Source organism: Manis javanica, chromosome 6, assembly GCF_040802235.1.
Source record: "Manis javanica isolate MJ-LG chromosome 6, MJ_LKY, whole genome shotgun sequence".
Lineage (NCBI taxonomy): Eukaryota > Metazoa > Chordata > Mammalia > Pholidota > Manidae > Manis > Manis javanica.
The window spans coordinates 120,969,702-120,992,643 of NC_133161.1; the positions used below are offsets into that span (position 1 = coordinate 120,969,702).

The following is a 22,942-nucleotide window of genomic DNA, read 5'->3' on the forward strand; positions in this document are numbered from 1 at the left end:
CATTATTGGTCAAGAAAGCAAATTTATCTGATATTTAGTAGACAAATAGTTGAAAGACCGAAAAATGTAACTGGCGTTCCAGGAGATCCCATCAAGTCTGAGATCTGAATGGTGAGCTCAGTGAGAGGAGGTGTAGCGGGAACACAGGGAGGGGAGAAGCGCTGGATGGGGCTTCATGTGGAATGGCCCTAAGGGGCATTTTTAACTTAATGTCCAGTGTGAGCTGCTGAGGAAGAAAATGCAATTGGGTTGACTCTCCAAGGAAAGGAAATGGGCTGACCTCAACAGGAGAGGACGGCAGTCCAGGGCTGTACCGACCCCACTGCTCCGCGCTCCCGGCAGACCGCACACGCGGGAGTGTGGGTGACTCTGGATGCCACACGCGGGCAGTTGGCAAACCAGGGAGCAGGCCAGGGAAAGCGGCCAGGGGAGTGAGTGGCGCCCCCTGGAGGAGCGCTCACGGAGCCTGGGGAGGGGTGCACAGCGCAGAACCCAGGGATTGTGGAGCCTGAAGTTTATGGATTTAGAAGGTCCCGATTAGAGAAAAAGAAGACAGAACAGGGCTTTAGAAGGAGCTTGGGCAAATAAAGCATCTTGAAGCTTAAGTTTCATTAGCTTCATGGTAAACCTGACTCTGCTGTAGAAGAACAGATTTAATGAGCACACAGGTACTTTTCTTTTAAGAAATTTAAAGGCAGAGGGAGGTGACTCATCTCTATGGCTCTAGAGGGCAAAATGAGCGCCCATGGATCCACTCTGAAGGGATACTTCTGGAAAGTTCAACAGAATGAGCAGCCTTCAGAGGTAGTAAGCACCTCATTTCTAGAATGTGTTTGAGCAGAAACTTGATCCCTGCGAAGTCCCCTGCTAGCTGGACAAGTTGGATTAGATGGGGTGGGGGGATGGCTTCAAATTATGCTTGGCAGCTCCCAGGAATCCTAGGAGGGGGTGAGACAAGAACGCTTCCTTCAGTAGTAGTTTACTGTATCTGTCTTAGATTACTAAGCTCTGATAAAATATAACTTTTACCAAGAATTCTACGTATTAAGGAGAGAGAGAGAAAGAGGGCAGAGGGGAAATAGGAGGAAGAAGGAGAGGAAGCTTTGAAAACAACTAGACCATATGAGTTTACTGTCCCTTTAGTCCCTGTGCTCAGTGACTCTATGCCAGCCTCCTTGTCTCCTGTTGAGCAAAGCTGGTGGGAACCCAGCACCACAAAAAGAAGGCTGCCTTCAGATCTTTTCAGCCGTGCTCATGGTTTGTATGTGTGCTTGTGGGGCTGGGGTAGAGGGTGTGTGTCCGTGTGAGTGTACACATGCAGGTTTCCTGTTTTCAATTTGATACACTAGAAGTATGTGTAAGTGCAATCCTAGTCTCCTCTTAACTAGGACTAATTCAACTTAAGTAATGAAATTGCTGTCTCTTAAGCCCACATCCTCTGTGCTGCATTGAGAAGAACACACAGACAGGCTGATGGAGAGCAGAGATCATGGTATTTTCTTAATACCCGCTGGGCTCCACAGCCACTCACGTGGCAGTTGCTGTGACAGAGGTTCATGATGAATGTAAGCACTGGAGGCAAGTGGGGGGCAGGGAGAAGATTAATTTCAACCCAGGAGACCATGAAAGAATTCTTGTTGGAGGTGGATGTCAATCGATTGTTGGAGTTTGGATTATTTCTCCAGAGGGCTTTAGGAGAAAGCAGGATGTCACAGAGCAGGGTATCTTAAAGGTAATAGGGGTAAAGTAACTTCTTTTTGATAAGGTAAGACTCTTCAAATCAAGGAAGAAAATTTGTCTCAATCAGAAAATTTTAAATAGTAAGTGTTCAATAAATGCTAGTTATTTTTTCCAAGTGCCAGGCACTGTGCTGTGCATTTTACATGTATTATTTAAGTCTCAAAAACAATCCTATGCAGTTGGTATAGACTATTATCATCCCATTTTGCAAACTGGGTTTTAGAAAGTTTCAATAACTAGCCAAAGATGACACAGCTAAAAAGATTAAGAACTGAAAGTCTCAAATTCATGTCAGTCTGATCCCAAAATCTATGCTCCTAAGCACTAAGCTAAATTTTAGAGAGAATATGCAATATTAATAACTCAACCAGCAGGAGACTACTATTATTATGTTCCTGTAATTCCTTCTAGTCTTTTTCTATGCTTGTTTCAAACCTAAAAGATATATAACATTTTGTCTTTGACTTTTCTACTTAAGATGTCAGAATGTTTATGATATAAATATTGTCCAATATGTGTTAGTCTAGCTCTTCCAAGATGCAAAGACAGGATTAAATATACAATGAATTTATTAAGGTAAATTTCATGTGAGAGAAAATGGGGTGGAAGCTGAGGAAAGTTGCAAGGGCTGTCATACTTGTGTGGGAAGGGGAGAGGGAAGGAAAGTGGGGCGGAAGCTTCCCAGGTAGCCTTTCGGTCTAAGGAAGGCTCGGCAAGGCCCTCAGGAAATCCTTGAGCCATAGAACGCCATCTGAAGAGTCCCATATCTCTCAAGAAGGGATACCCTCAGTCCTGGCTGGAAGCAGCCCATGGAAAGCATGGCCTTGGGGGAAAAGTGGCGACATTTTTCAGAATTCAGTAGCTGAGACCCAAGGCCAATTAAATTTTTGTAGTTGGAAGTCAGAGGTACATTCTTGTGGTGACTACCCCATGGTGATTAAAATGTCACATCCCATGGCTGCATAACACTCCACCTGAGGAAGTCCACGATTATTTCTGTTTTGAGTGGTGAGTGGGGTGGGTTTGTACATTTTGGTTATTATAAAGAATCCTACAGTGAAACAAAACAGCAGCAGAATCACAGAACCCAAGAATGGACTAACAGTTACCAAAGGGAAAGGGACTGGGGAGGATGGGTGGGAAGGGAGGGATAAGCCGGGGGGAAAAGAAAGGTGGCATTACGATTAGCATGTATAATGGGGGACACGGGGAGGGCTGTGCAACACAGAGAAGACAAGTAGTGATTCTACAGCATCTTACTATGCTGATGAACAGTGACTATAATAGGGTTTGTGGGGGAGACTTGGTGATGGGGGGAGTCTAGTAAACATAATGTTCCTCAAAAAAAAAAAAGAATCCTACAGTGAACATTTTTTTAATGCTTTCTTAATGTATAGAATTAATGGATCAAACAATGTTTGTCATTTGAAGTTTCCTAATGAACTTTATCAAATTGCTATCAGGCCATTGCAGTGCTATTGCTGGACTGTGGAATCTGTATGGAAACAGGAATTATGGCTGGATGGGTGGGATGGGGCCAAATTTTGGAGGCTTTTGAAATGACAAACTGAGATCTTTCAACTTTATTTTGTTTTATTGAAGAGCTAAGGCTGACATGAAATCAAATTGATATTTTTCACCCCTTCCCTATGCAGGCATGATATGGGCTGAATGTAAAGAAATTTGGACTGAAGGCCCAAAGGAATACTTGTTTGAGTTGTGGAATATGCTGGATTTTGGTATGTTAGCGATCTTTGCAGCATCATTCATTGCAAGATTCATGGCATTTTGGCATGCTTCCAAAGCCCAGAGCATCATTGATGCAAATGATACTTTGAAGGACTTGACAAAAGTCACATTGGGAGACAATGTGAAATATTACAATTTGGGTGAGTTTATAGTACAAAGTCAGTATAAATTAATAAAAATGAAAAATTTTCTTATGAAAGTACATGTCAGTAGTAGTTTGGTTACAACTCAATTCTCAAGGAATTGTGCTTAGTTTCCAGCTTCGTCAGAGTGTCTGTATCTAAAGAAGCATGCTTTCAGCTTCTTCTTTTGATTTTTCTACTGGCTGGAAACTTTTCTGAATCACAAAAATCATCTCACTTTATCTCTTGGATCAAGCAGTTAACTACCAAACTCCATTGAGAACGTCTGTCTTATGTCTTGGATTTTTTTTCCCCTCTTGACTATTAAAAATAGTACACAGTTGAGGACTGTTCTCATTAAAGATATATAAACTATTTGAAAGCAAGGGAACTGCTGGAGTCTCTAGAGGGCTGCTGATAAATAACCAGTATTTCCCACTCAGGCTTTTAACTAGATGAGAAATTTTTAATAAACTAATATGGAGGCCACATCATCACCTCTAAGACTGATAAAATTCAGGGTGGATGACATCATTCTGAGCCTGTGAGCCAATGGGCTCAGTACTGTTGAACCCCAGAATCAGGCAGATATATCCTCTAGTTTCCAGGCAGCAATGGACAGGGCCATCCTCTCCAAAGTGGGGCATGGCAGCAAGTGCCTGATCATGAGAGTCCTCTATAGAGGGCCAGAGAGAGTTCTCAGGAAGAAGGGGAACCACGTATGCTCACTTCTCCATCCCAAGTCAGCATTTAGACAAGGTATTTTACCTCCTCAGGAGGACAGTGACTAAGGGATGGAAATAAGTTCAGTTGTTTGCTTAGGGAAAATCCCTCCTTGTAGAAAGCTAGAGTGAGGAAGATAGATTCCCTCTGAATATTTATTTCAAACCCTCAATAAAAAATCAGTTAATATTCAGTTGTCATCTCTGGCTTTATTGGCTATATCAAATAGTTTCTTTTTATTATTAATTTTAATATTTATTTAAATGTTTAACAAAGTTTAGTATAGAGACTTGAAAAAGTCAAAGCTTTCAATTTATATATTGTATCTATGTTCAAAATACTATAAAAAAGGAAACTGCTTTTAATAGTTTCTTATATCCTTTCCTAATTCCACTTCTTAGCAAATATTGCAATTTTTTCATCATCAATGAGTTTTCTTCATGCTTGACCTGGTTGGTGCGGCTCCATATGCCTTATTAGCATAACCATTTGGTGTCTCATTGGTCCTTATGCCAAGGCGCAATAGCATGTAGTTTAGTGGTGTGGGATGATTTGTCATTAGGAAGTTCGGGGCCTTCCGGCTGCCCTAATTTTCTGAGCGCGGCTGCCAACATCTCCCGCTTTTTTGTCTAACAGAAGCTCAAGGCGGAACTTGCCAGCAGAGGCGGAGACAGAGGCCTGACCTCCATCATACTTCCTGATGCCCCCTTTTTGGAGAGGGGTTCTGGGCATCTACCCCTATGCAGTCAGGCATGCCTCTCAGAGGGGTCCAAGATTTAAATGAATGAATAATTGCTCTATTTAAATGGTAAAAACAGACTTGTTTGAGTAACCAATAATAATGACTTCCAGTCAATTTAAATAACTACAAATATTCCACAAGCCCAAAACTAATTGCTCTACCAGGGGCATCGCTTGTTCCTGATCTCCAAATATTCTGCCTGTGGCCTCCATCATACTGATACTTCTCCTTTGTTGGTGAGGGCTTTCCATGCCTTGGCGGCGCACGTGTTTATTTGTGCATATACCTGTAAGGGGAAGGCGGTCTGGTCGGCTACCCATTATTGTTAGCACTGACTCCATAAGCCCGAACGGATTCTGCTAATAATGTTCTATAAATTTAAGATTAAGTAATAAATGCTATCAATTTTAACTACAAAATGCCTTATTTTCTTTTATTTATATGTTTAAAGATTTTCTTTTATTATAGTTTAAGATTAACTAATAAATGCTACCATTTATTTAGTGTCAAGCACTTTCCAAACACTGAACATATGCTGACATTGAATTTTTACAACAGATAGAGGTAGGAGTGGTATTATCTCATTTTTTAAAGATGGGAAAATAAAGCTAAAAGAACTTAATGATCTGTACCAATGTTTTTCAGTTGATTATACATATATCCTGGAATTCTTACATATACTGAGCCCACAGTTTGGGTTCTTAACCATTATGCTTCACCCTAATGAAAAACTGCCAGCAAACCAGGAGGGTCCTTTCCTCAATAAACGCAGAAGCTCACTGTATCTGACACTTAAGGAAGCCCTCCCTTTAAGATGAGAGACTATCATCTGGAACTGGATTGCTAATGTGATTATATTTCTTTCCTAGGAAAGAAGTTATCTAAACAAGCAACTTAAAGAAACTCACCATAACTCTTGTCTTTCCTTTTTCCTAGCCAGGATAAAGTGGGACCCCTCTGATCCTCAAATTATATCTGAAGGTCTTTATGCAATTGCTGTAGTTTTAAGTTTCTCCAGAATAGCTTATATTTTACCAGCAAATGAAAGCTTTGGACCTCTACAAATATCACTTGGAAGAACAGTGAAGGATATCTTCAAGTTCATGGTCATATTCATTATGGTGTTTGTGGCCTTCATGATTGGGATGTTCAACCTGTACTCCTACTACATTGGTGCGAAACAAAATGAAGCTTTCACAACGTATGTGATCGCAGCTGTTTTGATAATGGTGATGGCAGGTTAAATAAATATCTGTTTAAATGATGACAGATAAATGTGTAAAACAAAATGAAGCTTTCATGCTATCAATCTGTCAGATATTTTGGTCATGGAGATGGCAGATTAAAGAAATGTCAGCTTAACAGTGTTCATATAGTTTGATGGGATAAGTAATGTTTTGGTAAAGACTTCATCTCCAGCTCCTCTTTAGCACAATGAGAGGATTTTAACATGAGCTGGAATAAATGAAAAATTGAGGCATCTTCCTAATATTAAGTAATAATTGCTAACATTTTTAGAGTCAGTTATTGTAAAATCATTTTATTATCTCTCCTTCACAAAATAAGGAAACTGAAGTTCAAAAAGTTAGTAACTTGCTGGATGTCACATAGCTGCCAGTTTGTGGAACAGCCAGGACATCTCCCGGTGTCCGACTCCACCGTCTGTGCTCTTAATGGCTGTGCCCTCTTGCTTCCCAGAGGCTCCTGGGGCATGGTGGGAACAGCTGCTGTCCTAATTCAGGGTCTTATCATTGAGAAGATCCGAGTTATCAATAGTGACAAGAGTTTTGACTTATGTTCACCATGGACACCTGTTTTTTATAAAGTATGCTTGGTCATTACGCAAACACTAAGTCTTCTGTTACAATGAGAAGCATCAGCTGAGGTGTAACCTGTTGTTATCCATTTCCTGTAAAGTTCAGTTTGTCAGAAAAATGAAGCCACCTGGGTTAAGCAAAGGGGCTTGGCTTTGGTTGATAGTCATGCCTGAGACATTGAAACCCCTCCCTAAGGCTTGTCAATGATTTTGGTAACATTGTTTATGTTTATGTTGTCTTATTTTCCTTAAGACACAGACTATTATTATCCATTTATTGGATATGGATAGAAGTATAGATGGGCAGGAAACCTAAAAGCACTCTTAACAAAGTGTATTATTTTTGTTAAATACTATATTTAACACTTCCATTGCCAAAGGTATAGACTATTAAATGTTAATATATGTGGTTATAATAACATAATGGAGTTATGTTAATAGCATTTATTGAGTGCTTACTGCCCAGCTACTGAGCTGTGTGCTTCATATTACCTCATCCTTGCAAGAATCTTGGAAATAAAAGTTGTTGTATCCATTTTACAGAAAAGAAAACTGAGGTTCAGGGAAATGAAGAATTTTCTCATGGATATCTTGTAATTTGCAAAGACACTGATGTAATTCATATAATGGTGCCATTTTCATTTATTTTTACATTTTACTATGTCCTTCCTCTTTTTATTTTTCTCCAGAGTTGAGGAGAGTTTTAAGACACTGTTCTGGGCTATATTTGGACTTTCTGAAGTGAAATCAGTGGTCATCAACTATAATCACAAATTCATTGAAAACATCGGTTATGTTCTTTATGGAGTTTATAACGTCACGATGGTCATTGTCTTGCTAAATATGTTAATTGCAATGATCAACAGTTCATTCCAGGAAATTGAGGTATAATTTCTTTGTATTTGTGTATTTTATGACTACATGTTTTAACTATTTCAGGGATCAGCTCAGAAATAGCAGTGAAAGTACAGACTGCTTTCCCTCCTGTGTTCTTCTCCTGTTTATATACTTGTTTGAGCAGTAAAATTGTAACTCTTTGCTTCCAAATGCAACATTGATGGGTGTGGTGGGATAGTAGGACATAAGGAGGAGAAATATCTGATTCATTTGTTTAAAAATAGATTTTAGGAATGCTATACCAGCATGAATTTATATTTTATTTTTTAAAAATTGCTTACCAATAAACTATTCTATAAATCTTCTTTGCATGATGTTCAAAGTCAGCCCTTTCTCAAATTTAAAGTGATAGAATTAACTTTTATGCAAGAAATGTTGGTCTGTGTCCCCAGTTAATCAAATTAGTGACCTGTTGCTAAACAAAAGAGTGAATACTTTTTCGTAGTGTTTTTCGGAATGTAGAAAAAATACATTGGTATCTTTCAGTGCATTTATAAACACATGCAAGTTTTGAGATCTGTAGTTCTGTTAAGCCTGCTAAAATTTTAGACAAATTTAGGAAAGAGTATGTGAGTTTAACCTTAATATTTTGAAAAAATCTTGGAGCAGTCTTTGGGGTCTGATGATCTTTGCAGGCACCATTGCTTATATCTAACCACACAATGTGAGAAGCACCCCAGTAATTCTGCTTATGCGTTACCTTGCTAAACTGTCATGTGTGTTTGTACAGGACGATGCTGATGTGGAATGGAAATTTGCAAGGGCCAAACTTTGGTTTTCCTACTTTGAGGAGGGAAGAACCCTTCCTGTTCCTTTCAACCTGGTGCCAAGTCCAAAGTCCCTGTTTTACCTCTTACTGAGGCTTAAAAAATGGATTTCTGAGCTGTTCCAGGGCCATAAAAAAGGTTTTCAGGAGGATGCAGAGATGAACAAGGTAATTTGGCTTGCTACTTCGTAAAATCATCAATCATAAAAATATAAAATTAAAATTGTATTTTTCAATGCTGCAACCATTAGAACCACTGTACCTCTTTAAAAAGAAGCAGTCGTGAGGACATGTCCATTGTTCCCAAATGTAGCACCTAGCACGCTCCTTTGGCTTGTGTCTGTTTAACAGGAGCACACTGGACATTTCCTCCTTAGAAGAATATAAGAAAAATTCATGAAATGTGACTGAAATGTATTACATTCTCTGGAATGGGTACTGAAAGGGAGAATTATTCTGGGCCCCATTTTTGCAGTTGTGGCTACATGTCCCTTGTCTCACCTTCAGTTTATGCAGTGAGGTAAAGATTCAGTGGCTGATTATGGCATGGGGGAATCTGACAGGCTCTTAAGTAACTTCTACATTGAAAAGTTCAGAAGTCAGCTGCTCAAATGCAGTATGGGAGACTAGGTTTGGCATTAAGTAGTTCAAGAAAGAAAAGTCTAAGGGTATTGATTGGAAATGATCTCATGAGGGACTGCAATGTCCCAAAACCATAAAAAGGTATAATACTTAGATGAAGAGGTAGGATGATTGCACATTTTCAGAAATATTTAGAGCGCATGTGGAATGTTGTGTTGAATGGTCAGGGTTGGGAGGGAGGCAAGGCTTACTCTATGCAGGGAACTCTGCTGAGTGCAAAGACCTCTCCCTCCAGCAGGATACTGAGAGACTAGATACACCCAAAGAGAAGGGCCAGGATGGGAACAAGCATGGATTTTGTGTCATGATGGGGAATTCAAGGAGCTGGCTATTTCATCTGAAGTAGAAAGATTAAGGGCAACAATATGAATGTCTTTAGAATTCCCAGTTTTGACTAGGGAGTACACTTATTTTTTGTCCCTTCAAAAACTGAAAGAGGTAAAAGGCAAAAGTTGCAAAAGTTCCATTTTAGTTCTATGTAGAAACAAACTTGTTACAAGATCTGCCCAATACAGTTATAGGCTGTCTTATGAAGTAGTGAGCTCCCCATCATTGCAAGTAATCAATAAATATTGGGTGAACAACGTTAGGAATTTATAGATCTTCCTACAGTGAGTGGACAGTTGGCCAAATTATTGTAAAGGTTCCTTGAAATTTTAAGACTGTATCATTGAATAAAAAGGAAACATTCTAATTCCTGCACTGTTTGCCACTTATTACTTGGGATTCTTAAGTAAGTAATAAACTCTCTGAACTTTAGTTTTCTCAACTGCAATATGGGAATAAAATTATATCTACATCATAAAGATCAAACCAAGTAAGTATGTAAAAGTGCTTTGAGAATTCTAAATCCCTCTTCAAATATGGTTATTATTATGATTCTTTTGTACGAAAAATTTGGAAAACTGTGCCATCTGTGGCATTCTTCTGGATGTCTAGTTTATTGAACTTAGTCAGACGAGTGGCAAAACCTTCCCTCACTTTGCTTCATGTTACTAAGCATGCCGTTTGCAGTCTAACCAGGACTGCATCCTGAGAGAATCGTGTCCAAAGGAAATGTCTGAGCACTTACCAAGGGAAGAACGTGATAAGTGTATGTTTCTCTACTTGAAACTTGCTGGAGAACTAGACCAGATGGCCTTCCAAATATGGAATAAGGGAAGAATGAAATCGGTTTTCTAATTCCAAATCACAATTAGCAATCATGTTTATTTTGCTATCTATCTTTAAAAGAGAAATGAAGAAAAGAAATTGGGAATTTGGGGAAGTCATGAAGACCTTTCAAAATTATCACTCGATAAAAAACAGGTAAGATCACGTTTGAAAATACAAAGTCATGCGTATTTTAACAATGCTCAAAATATAGTTACTGAGAAATGGAAATAAGCCTGTGCCCAATTAATCAGTAAAAAGAATTATGTGCATATTTAAGAGAGATAGTAAGTGCATATTTTGGGGGTACTTATGGGTGATAGAATTTAGGAATAGTGATGTAAAAGAGGAAAAATTAAAATAATAGAGGAATCCATAAAGAACTCAATGGAGAAATGATTGACTTAACTCTTTGGAGCTCAGGTGGAGAGGATGCATATCTAGCAGAGCCTCCTTATTTGCCAGTAATCAAGAAGCTGTTGAAAAAGTCACTATGAGAATTCAGTGCCTACTGTAGTCAACACAATACATAATGAGCAGTGTGCCCTGGAAATGCAGCAGCTCCCTAACATGGAGAGGCAAAGCCCTGTGATGAGGACATTGCCTTCCTTTTCGTAGCCTGTGTAGGTAGAGGTGCAATAAATGCTTGTTGCTAACAAATGAATGAATTAGAAGAGCAAGATATCAGGTAGAGTTTACATTCAGTTACACATAATAATTTTTAAAAGTATGATGGTGTTTTAAACAAGATAGTTGATTTTAAAAATAGAAATGCCATTCTATCTAGTAATTCCACTTCTAGGAATTTACCTGAAGATAACAAAATCCCTGATTTGAAAAGACATATGCACCCCTATGTTTATCACTACGTTATTTACAATAGCCAAGATAGGAAAGCAATGTAAAAGTCCATCAATAGATAAATGGATAAAGAAGACATAGTACCTATACACAGTGGAATATTATTAAGCCATAAAAAAGAAGTCCTATCATTTGCAACAACATGGTTGGATCTAGAGGGTATTATGCTCAGTGAAATAAGCCAGGTGGAGAAAGGCAAATACTTTATGATTTATTTTATTTGTGAAATATAAATACAAAGCAAAACAGAATGAACAAAACTGCAGCAGACTCATAGACACTGAGAAGGAACTGGTGGTTACTATGCGGGAGAGATTGGGGTGGGTGGGTAGGAAAGGTGAAGATTATAAAGGGGCACAAAAATTCTCAATCATATTGTAGGTTGGTCATGGGGATGGTAGTACAGCATGGAGAATTTAGCCAGTGATTCTGTAACATGTTCCTATGTTGACAGATAGTAGCTGTACTAGTTGCGGGAGGATTTAATAATATGGGTAGCTGTTGAAGCACTGTGTTGTATTCTTGAAACTAATATAAGATTGTGTATCAACTGTACTTCAATAAAAAAAAAAGACAGCTGTTTTCCCCCTTTAGCTCTTCAGAGTTAGGCAGCACAGAACTACTATCAGGGGGGCGTCTCTGTGATTCTACTGGATTTTTTGTCATAGTCAGATGCAAGATGACAGTGTCACTTCCAGCCATCACACTCACTTTCAGACATGAAGAAGGCCTAAGGGCAGAGGAAAAGTGGGGCATGCTAGCTGAATCTGCCACCACCACGCTCAGAAGTATCCCCCAGCAATTTCTGTATTCTATCTATTATATCTATTATATCTCATTAGCCAGAAATATGCTACAGGGCCACCCTGTGGGGCACAATTGCTGAAGAGGGGGGCTCTTTTGTTTTTAAGCTAAGTTTGGTACCTCCTCCACCAAAATAGGAATACTCTTAAAGTATTGATATGGTAGGAGGATTGAACCAAGTACTGAGAGATTGGGATCGCCTCTCATCTCTGCCCCTTTAGCAATTCATTTCACTTCTCTGAACCTTAATTTCTTCATCTGTAAAATAGTGATCATTGTACAACCCATCACACAAGATTGTTGGGAGGATTCAATCGATACTTTGTAAACTATAAACACTGCACAAATAAAAGTACTTGTTATTATGGGGAAGTGGGCCCTTTTGTTATTTGGTTATACATAACTCCATGAAAATTTTGTAAAAATAGGTTAGTGTAAGTTGGATTTTAGAGTTTTCAAGTAAGAAACTACTTGTACTGAAAGTTTGATGAATACATGATAACAATGAATCACAGGACCTATATTAAAAAAACATTCAGGGGGAATCAAAATGCTTTTTTATAGCAATGACAGTATTTCTCAAATCAAATAATTTATTTCTTTGTAGTTTCTCCCAAAATTTGGAAATTTAAAATTTGTTTTAGTCACCTGAAAATATATTTTATATCTTTTAAACAAAACTTCAACCACCTTACCCTTTCCAATAGCACAATATTTTAATTCTAGATTAAAACAAATTCCTTAAGAGCAATCCTAAATCTGTGGTATCTGCACCTAGTTATGGATTAATAAAATGTTGATTCCAATGTCAGTTTAACCATCTACAGGCCCTTTTGTGTGACTTCATTGCAGCAGCCTTGGAGATAAACCCCTCATATCTTTCAAGAGAGAACCTTTGTCAGGGCGCTTGCTCGGCTGACAGCCACCACAGCTTTGCTGCCATGCCATTCTCCGTAGGTTCTGGACGTTTCTTGCCCTCTTGAGGCAGTCTTTGTGCCAGAGGTCCCGGCTGAGCTGGCAGACTTTCTTAGACAATCTTGGTACCTTTCCCTATTTCACAGGTGATACATAACTCTGGAGAGTTAAATGAGAAGGGGAAAGAAACCACCTGGAAGCATTTTCTGCCTTCTGCTCCCATTGCCCCTTATCTTTGATAGGCACAATTCCGAATATATCTCATACCTCTGATTTTGTCTTGGCATTTGATCCCAGAGGACCAAATCAACACAAGAGTCTTTTTTCCCTTGCCATGTAAGCTCGTGATGAACAAAGATTTGGGCACATTTCACATTGCTTGCTTTTGCTTAATGCATTAACTGTATTCCTGAGAAAATGCTTTTTTAAAGCAACTGTTTATATTTCCAGTCATTCTTGTCAATTGCTGCTGAGATGACATCTCCTGGAACATTTGGCCCTGATATGTGCTATACTAAGAAAACTCACAGTTCATGCTTCCTTATCCAATTCCTGTGGCTTTTGCTCATTCTTTCTCATAAAGTCTATGTTTAAAACAACACAATTAAGCTTCTATTTCGCTGGGGTCTACTCTTTAACTCCTTGAAGGTTAAAGTGGTTAGTTTGCACAAAGGTTGCCTTCCCATCTACTCCAGGAGATCAGTAGGACAAGCAGTATAAAAATACTTTCCAAAACAAAGCAAGATTATCTGGATAATATCCTTCACCTCTGAAGGTCACTAACTTTGGTGGCCACTAGCATTAGCTTTTCAGATATGCAGTCGGAAAGACCGGCGTAAGTTAAAAGTCAGTCCCTGCTGTACTGCATTACATGGGTAAACTTGGAAATGCCAACTAACTTGTTAAACAACTTTTCAGTTCCAGCTCCAGAATCACTCACCTTCCACTTGTCAGTTTCAGAGCAGGTGTTTATGCCCCATGCAGAGCAGAGGTGTATTATTTTAGCATTTTTGGTCTATTCTGTACTGGAACTATGTTTTTATTTAGGTTGGAGTTTATTTTTTCAGTCATCCAATGAAACAACTATATAATATAGTGGCTCCAACTTGTCACGATCACCAGGGCCACTTCTCCATTTGATTTTGCATAAATTCCCAGTCTTTTTCACCAGGTCTATTGAGTTAAAAATCCCTGGCCTGAAAGTATGTACTTTAATAAGGCCTTAGGGGATTCTAATGCTCATGGGGGTGTGGGAATCACTGAATATTTCACTCCCTGACTTAGTCATGGACATGGACATGTTAGTAAAAAGCAAATAGTAAGCAAATATTTATGAAGTATCTCCAGAAAATATAGACTAAAGCTAACCATGAAATTGATCTAAAGCCTCATAGTAGATATTTATTCTTCTGTACAATAATAATAACTATTGACACTTGTATGTCAGGCTACATATTCTACCCACCCACCTCATCTCTTTAATCCTTACATTAGGTCTAGAAGATAATACTATTTTCCATATTTTTTAATAGGGAAATAGGAGATTATTTTCTGAGGACAATAGGCATGAAATGAACTTGCCCAGTCCCATTTCAGACAAGTGACAGGCAGAATTTCAAACCCACATCTTCTTGATCCCAAGGAAAGAGCTTTATAAGCACTCCACTGCCTGGCTTCATTTCACATCTGCCTCCCCTGCTGACCAAACATAGTGCCTCTATCTTTATCAGCTCATTGCTTCATTCCCGGCCAGACCACATAAGACTTGCGGAGAGTGGGAGACACCAGAACTGTTGTTCTGTCCAACAAGCCAATAAACCCCAAAGATGGAGGCTTACTTGTGCTTCTTAATGAACAACATGTAACTTCGAGTAGTTCATCCAAATCCTATAGCAGAACTACAAGAAATGCTAATATTAAACTAATTGCTAGGAAATGAAAAAAGAGCAAAAATAAGGAATGCAGGAAATGTGGTAGAAGGTATAAATACAAAGGATGGATGGTGCTTCATTCAGAATTGGATTGTAAATTTGCATATTAGGAGCACAGCTTCCACCCCACCCTTCCTGCTTCCGCTGCACCATCTCCCCCATTCCTATGGTATCGGTCAAGTCAGTACCATCTATAAATACTCACATCCCTAAGGTTTACATACTATTCATATTGCCAGTTGAGTTCCCTTGACTTTCAGTATTTTAGTAGCCGTATATGGAAACAATTATATATTAGAATTTTCTGCCACCAAGTGGTAATAATGCTTCTTTGCACTAGTGGGAAGATTTCTCTTCTCATACTATTTCTTTCTAGTATTCAATTTTTTAATACATATTTAAATACGTATTTCTAGGAACTAATTAGAAATTTTTGCAGAACAAATGTTATATTTGCATACAAATTTGTATTTCAGATTTAGACCAGAACTAGTCACATAAAAATGATCCAGATGAATTTAGAGCTGTTTAGTCACATACCATTTACCTGTAACAGTGTTTCCCAATCAGCAGTGATTTTGATCCCCCACTTCCAGCACCCCGGGATGCATTAGCAACACCTGGAGACATTTCTGTGGCACAGCCGGAGAGGGGAGCTGTTATTGACATCTCGCAGGTAGGGGTGAGGGAGACCACTGAACATTTTACAATTGACAGGACAGTCCTCCACAATAAAGAAGCGTGCAGCCCTAAATGTCAAAAACATTGCAGTTGAGAAAACCTGGACTCTACGCACTGAATGAATGCTGGGGGCAGCTGGGTGTTGTGCTGAGCCTGTATGAACACAGCTGTGGTCACTGACACTTCAAGAACCACGCTCTGCAAACTCCACAAACATACACATTATCATATGAGCAGAATACTATTTTCTGGCTTTCCTGGTCCTGTTATCTCGTCTGTGGCATCTGGTGTGTTCATTTGTAAGGCTCTGTTTCATGCCCTAGAACAGATTTGCCATGTTTCAGATGTTGCTTACCATGTAGTTGAGCTGCAACCAATTGGTCCATGAACTCAGACTGCAGGTATGTTGTATAAAAGGTGTCCAGATACCACGGGACCTCCATTAGTGACCCCAAAGCATTTCTGCCTTTGCCTTCATTCATTTCACCAACCAACAGTTCTTGAGCACTTGCTATCTGTGGGGCAGTGCTGTCAGAGATTTCCAGTTAAATAGTTTCAATCATTCTCCAAGACAGTGCCAGGTAAATGTGAATTATAAAGAAATAAGGTTAGTTACTTGTAATATTTAGAATCTCAAACCGTGATACTTTAAATGAAAATGAACTATAAATATAGATAAAATTATTTATATGTATATGAAACTACTAGCTCATGTATATAATAAATATCACATTATTTAAAACAAAATTTAAATGTGAATCAATTTCTAATTCCTTTCAAATTACAGCTTGGGCATAGCAAACAATCAAGTATAAGGAGCTCAGAGGATTTCCAGTTAAATAGTTTCAGTAATCCTCCAAGACAGTATCAGGTAAGCCTGAGTTTTAAATAAATAAGGTTAGTTATTTGTAATATTTAGAGTCTCCAACTATATGATTCCTTAAATGAAAATGAACTACTATGACATTTTTCTCAATATCAAAAAAATGCATTAATTCATCAAATATTTACTGAGTAACTACCATGTGCCAGGCACTTTCTAAGTACTGCAGATACATAACTAAACAAAATAGATGAAGTCTTGTGTTATGGAACTTACATGCTTATTGTAAAAACTCTATCTTTACAAAAAAAAATACAGAAGACAGTAAAATATACCTCAAACCTCACTACTGAAAAACAAGGACTACTTACTTTTGGTAAATATTTTGCCAGATGACTATATGTATGTGTATAATTTTACATATATTTCAACATTATTATATAAATGTATATATAATATTACATAAGTGAGTTAATACTTATATAATGAGCAATAGGTTTTCACTTCACAAAACATAGTCACATTTTTAATCGATGTATATTATTTCTATGTACAAATATATGGCAATTTATTGAAAATAATCCTCTATTGATGCACATCTAAGACTTTTTTCTCTGCTAATATATGTAGTACCTATTTGTCTGTGTGCCCAATTACATCTTTACAATAAAAGCTCTTGAAAGTAGACTTTTACAGTTTACTATTTAAGTTCTTGAGTAGTAAGATTTGGCTTAGCTATATATACACCCAGGACTTCCTGCATGTGTATTGAACCTCCTATTTCTCATGAAAAGTATGTAATAAAAGCAACATTCTCCTAGTAGAAGCCCAGGTATTGGAGAAACTTTATTACACTGAAACAAGCCTAAATTACTAGCAAGTATAAATGTTTGCTTTAAACTTGTTCTTTTCTCAAGAATGAACTTTTGAGTTGTTAGCCTTGGCGATGTGAAAATTGCTATAAAAATCATCTTAATCTTTGACAGGCCTCACTCTGAAGTGCTTAGTAAGGGCAGAAAGACTCAGAAACTTAGTCCAAATGAGAGATTTGTCATGAGTGTAAAACTGAGATGGATCTTTTTTCTCTGTTTAGAAAATAATGAAGAGACTCATTAAAAGATATGTACTACAAGCCCAGATAGATAAGGAGAGTGATGAAGTGAATGAAGGTGAGTCGAGCACAGAGACAGGTCGGCCCCTGGGTGCAGCTGGGACTGGGGCCTGACGCAGAGCAGAGGAAGCTGGAGAGACGGACGGGTGCGGGAGGAGTGAGTGTGGAGGGGCCGGAGGACAGCATCTCGTGCCCACCAGCAGTACCGTTACATCCTGGGGAAATAGGCTATTTTTCTGCATTTGGGGACAGATGCCACTTTCCAGATAAGTGACTATTGCTTTTTTTTTTAGAGGGGGCTTGGAGGGAGGAGGAAGTGGTTGGGAGAAGTGAGGGGCTATCACCCCATCTCCTGCAACATTTGCCACCATTGTTTCCCTTTTACTTCAGGAGAGCTTTTGTTAATAATCTTTTTTCTCCATGACCTTTTCATTAGCCCAAATACTTACCTGAGAAAATAGAAACATGTCCCATTAGGCAGTTATTTCCTTTGAAAGGATTCAAAATTAGATGTGTGTGGAGTTAGGACCGATTTTAATCTATCCTAGAATCATTAATTTTTCTGCATTATGTATTTACAGTTAACTTTGTATCACTCTTGTTTTTCAAAGGGGAACTGAAGGAAATTAAACAGGATATCTCAAGTCTCCGCTATGAGCTCCTTGAGGAAAAAACCCAGAATTCAGAAGATCTAGCAGAACTTATTAGAAAACTTGGGGAGAAATTATCAATGGAACCAAATCAAGAGGAAAGCAAGAGATAATGCAAAGACCTCCTCAAAAATTCATATTTATTTGTCCACTTGAAGCCATATTATTTTCCAGTTTATTTTTTTAAATGCCAATGTGACCACATTGTAAACAAGAAAAAGTTCAAAGATAACTTGGGTCATCCTATTATCTGGAAACTTAATTAATATTTTTGGTGATTAAATTTCATTGTTCAAGCTGAAAGTTGCAGGTTATGATGAAAATCATGCCCAGTTGTTTGATGCTTGTTTCATGAACTGCTCTCTGGGTGTAACTATTGTGATGACGTGATTGCCGTGTAGTGTCTTCTTGGGAATTTCCTTGGCTGGCTGCTGCGGACACCTGGGGCTCCTGGTGTGGCATTTCCCTTGAAGATGATTTCAGGCATCTTCTTGCCTTTTCTATGGATTGCCTGATAGTGAATTCCAGCTCTGAAATCTAAGGGAAAATAATCTATGGTTATTTAGAGAATGCTGTTTAATCATCTACCCAGCTTAATCCCACAGAGCATGGTTGAAAATGTCTCTGCAAAATAGGGTTAAATATTTCCTACATATTTTGATTCATTTCTTGAAAATGTTACTCTTAACAGTGAAAAAGTACTTCCTCCGCTGAACTCTGGAAACGTGGTTCACCTGCATGCCTGTGTGTGCGTGCACACACACACAAATTTGTATGAAATGTTTGTCCTATTTGCTTTTGCAGTCAATATAGACACTCAAAAGCTCTTTAAGTGATAATTTTTTATTGTGACTGAAAAATTATTGACCAAATAAGAACCCTTTATTGGAGAAGTATCAAAAAACCACACATAGTTGTGGCCATTTGGTCCAATTATAGTGTAATTTTGTGCCATTTCCAAGGGCATTTACAGATGATTCTCCACATTTGGCATCTAAAGTAAAGGAAAAAAGGTGTTGAGGGAACTTGCAAATACCTATCTGTTATTCTCAGTATGTTCCACCCTCCTTTGAAAATATAGAAAACAGGATTTGCCATCGTGAGCATTCACCTAGAGGTCATTGTTACTTACTGATATATGAGATGGTATGTAAAACAACTAAAAGAGCAAAATGAAGGTTCATCCGTCCAACTAAAAGACTCTCAACATTTAAATGATACTGGGCATTAACTGGAAGTGCTGCTTTAATTTCGGTTAGGAGAGACTTCAAATACAAGGTTTTAGCTTCATTCTAAAGACAAAGTGCTCAAGAAAAAATCTGGTTAACTCCAAGTTTTACTTAATTTAAATCAAAGAACCTTTATGTAACCAGATAAGATCTATAGCTGAAATTTTATACTCAATGATTTTGTATTTGTGGTTTTTATTTATTAAGAAGTTATTTAGTGATACAGAAAAGGTGTGCTTTCAAATGTCTTGTGACAATATTTGAATCCAAAGTTGTGAAAATCAACCTCATACCAAGTAACACTATCAGCAAATTAAAATAACCTAACATTCACAAAGCTTGTGTGTTGCACCATGCGAGAGACTGGCTTCCATGCCAGGGAGTGTTTCATGAGAACAAGTGGGCTTGACCCTACATAGGATATTCAGGTTCCTCAGTGTCTTTTAAGTTGGGTTGACATGACAAGATGTTAAGTTTTGGGAGATGCAACACACAGGACTATGGGTTCCTCAGTAAAAGGCATTATATCAAGTGCCACCCACGATTATTCAAAATTAATTATGTCCCCAAGGCAGCATTTACCTCAAAGTGAAGCTGAATTGGCACCTGTTCTAAGTTCCATTTCATTAGAAGATAAAAAGAGAAACCAACCATGTTTTAAGAAAGGTTTAGAAAATTCCAACAAGAGCTTAATTAAAAGCATATTGTCAAAGGATGGTCATAAAACAACCATCATTCATAAGCCTCAAGACCACTGGCTTTAAATCCTGTATTCATGTTGCAGGCAGCTTCACCTTTTACAATAAAGTGACTATAAGGTGAACCATATTTGTCCAATCTGCCTTCTCTGATTTGGTGCCTCCTGGAGGCTTGGGCACCATAAGGAGGACAACAGAGCCCTGACGTCTGACTCCAACGGCCAAGCCATGTCTACTCCTCTTGGCAAAGCCACTGCAAAGGAACAAAGGAAGTCCCTGTTTCGGTGCCTAAATACCTAATTTTACTGCCTGCTGTTCTCATTACTTTGAAACTGAGAAATAACACAAACTCAGTATAATTTTACTAGGCATATAAAATGAATTTTACTAGGATCTACTGTCAACTTAAAATTTTGCTAATGATTAAAAGGAATAGAAGATGAACGTCTGACCTCTAGAAGCTTGCAGCCAAGTAAAGAAATGGGACTTAATACAACTATAAGGAATGTTTATTGAGCCTCTATTATGCCAGGCATTGTGATAATTACTTTCCATGAATTATTTAATTTAATCTAACTTAATGCTTAACAACAATTCTACAAAGTAAATACTATTATTATCTTCATTTTGGAAATCAGAAAACTGAGGCTTTTTTGAGGCTACACTTCCCATAGAGTGCTGGTGCCAGGAAAAAAGCCCAGGCCTGCCCGCCACCAGAGGCCTCAAACTTACCTGTGGTCTTGACCAACTATATTGGAGGGTGGTTTTCTTGTGAAACTTATATTTCAGTCTCTAAGGTGAGGAAAAGTGGTCTGTACCTGAAAACCCTAAGTCTCATTACACGCCCAGTCTGGAGACAGACAATAGCATTAATCAAGGAAGGTTGTGGATAAAGAGAAGATTTAATTAAAATCTTTTAATTTTTAATTAATCTTTTCTTTCAAGTAAAACAGAGACCTCTTAAGGCAATATTTGCCAACCAGGCAGACTGACCAACAAGTTCCCTGACAGAATCACTGTCAGAACCAATTTCCAGCTTCAGGGCAAGGAAGAAATGCTTCTCCGAGTGGCACTTGTAAGTGTGGCCTGCATCTGCTCTGATTCTAACACGCAGATACGTCCTCCTCCTTCACCTGAAACCTTCATTGAGCATCACAGGCCAAGCCACTCTGTTGAATGGTGCTGGATAGGAGTTCCTGTGCTCCTAGTTAGAGTCTCTGCCCTTTGATGAAGGATGTGCAGTTTGAATCACGGTGGAAGCAGAAAAATATGAATTCCCAAGCCTGACCTCTGCAGTGTACTCAGGAAACATCTAAGTAGCTTTCCAAGTGAGCAAGTTAATCAAAGGTTATGTAGGAGTGCAGCCCAAAATCCTAACATGGGTTGAAGATGGAAATTCAGCTAAACATCTGTTATTGCACAAAACATTGCCTCATAGTCTGAGTCTTTACTTTTATATGTGACTAGTTGAAGTGAGAGATGTACCATGAACTCTCTGAAAAACTGGGTAATTAAGGCAAATACATATTTTTTCTTGTATCATTAGAATGATTACTTGAATTTTCTTCTTTATTCTATGTTTATAGTTACAGCCATAAAAGTTTCCAGAGACATTTTCTCAAACATTTCAAACATTGAATTTGATGATGACATCTATTCACAAGTCATAAAATATTTTTATTTTAGAATCAATTTTTGCAAAGATTTTTTATACACAACTGAATAAATAGCTAGAGATACTGCCCAACCATATGGCATGTATTTCTAAAAATTATTTATTATTTTTTTATATTCATGCCATTTGATGGATAATTAATTTATCCAGTGAAAATGGATCATAGGGATATTGATTCATGTTTTCAAATTTTTGTGAGAATGACATTATCAAAAGTTATCTTATTCAGTGGTAATAGGAATTATACTTACAAAAAAGCCATATATTCACAACAGTCCTAGTACTCCCAAAGTACAGTGTTATCTAGGAAACTGAGTGAAAATCAGGAGATAAAATGGTAGGTACAGACTAAGAACGTTTGGCCTTTCTTCTTTTTCTAATGTCCATCTTGCAAACTTCCATCATTGTCTACTGAAAAACTGGAGGAACAGTGTGTAGAAGATAATCAGCTAGGCATGTCCACTAGGAAATGCACAGAACATTATGATTTCTTTTTCTAAATCATAAGAGGAAACCTTGATGATGACATTTGGGGAATGAGTCTTGAACTTTGCCCTCCTGCATTATTTGTCCCAATCATTGTCCATGAAAATAGACTTTCATCTCGCCACAAGAACAATCTCACAATAAAGTAAGTTTACTTATTACCATGCCTCAGACTAAGAGAAGCATGACAGGGCCCTGCTTTTGCCTTAACCTTTTCTGTATGCTGTGATTCAGCCATCTGACATTTACCCTTCACTTATCTTCAGAAAATGGAATAATTGGAAAAGGTCAAATTTTAGCATTACTTTATATTTCAGAAAATGTTAACATGTTCTCATATTGTTGCTACTATTTGTTAATATGTAAAGAATATATACTCATACATATATATAGTTTGTCATGATATAAAATATATAACCATATAATGCATATATGATATCTGCAAGCAAAGACTTTTTTCAAAGTATAGTTACGATTCTAGAAGACATTATGCTTACAAATATGGATTTTATTTTTATTTCTTCTTTCATTTTTCCTTTAGTGTATTTATTTTTGCTTTCCATTTCAATGATTTCAACTTTTTTTCTAGTCTCTGTATGTTATGTACCTCTTCTGTTGAGTTCTTTCCATCCTCCTGGTTCAGAGCATAGGATCTAGAGCCTGAGCAAGTGGGCTTGAATCCCAGTGACAATTACCAGCTGTGCTCTTCACTCAGTTTCTTAACCTATC

At 38.0% G+C, this 22,942-nt stretch overlaps 1 protein-coding gene across 5 annotated transcripts in view; it reads left to right on the forward strand.

Annotated features, from left to right (window-relative positions):
* The window catches only part of TRPC6 (transient receptor potential cation channel subfamily C member 6), a 114,652-nt gene extending 92,986 nt beyond the window's left edge, over positions 1 to 21,666 (forward strand). For 2 of the 5 annotated variants that reach the window (XM_037025634.2, XM_073239411.1), the window contains 8 exons: positions 3,396 to 3,629; positions 6,013 to 6,277; positions 7,582 to 7,777; positions 8,520 to 8,723; positions 10,431 to 10,505; positions 16,329 to 16,412; positions 17,458 to 17,533; positions 18,087 to 21,665. In XM_037025634.2, coding sequence (XP_036881529.1) covers positions 3,396 to 3,629; positions 6,013 to 6,277; positions 7,582 to 7,777; positions 8,520 to 8,723; positions 10,431 to 10,505; positions 16,329 to 16,412; positions 17,458 to 17,533; positions 18,087 to 18,238 — 1,286 coding nt within the window. In that variant the 3' untranslated portion in view covers positions 18,239 to 21,665. Of the gene's footprint in view, positions 1 to 3,395; positions 3,630 to 6,012; positions 6,278 to 7,581; positions 7,778 to 8,519; positions 8,724 to 10,430; positions 10,506 to 15,456; positions 15,537 to 16,328; positions 16,413 to 17,457; positions 17,534 to 18,086 lie in introns of those variants that run through there. The other 3 variants (XM_037025636.2, XM_037025635.2, XR_005063295.2) reach the window with 3 other exon arrangements.
* Positions 21,667 to 22,942: the final 1,276 nt, after the last annotated feature.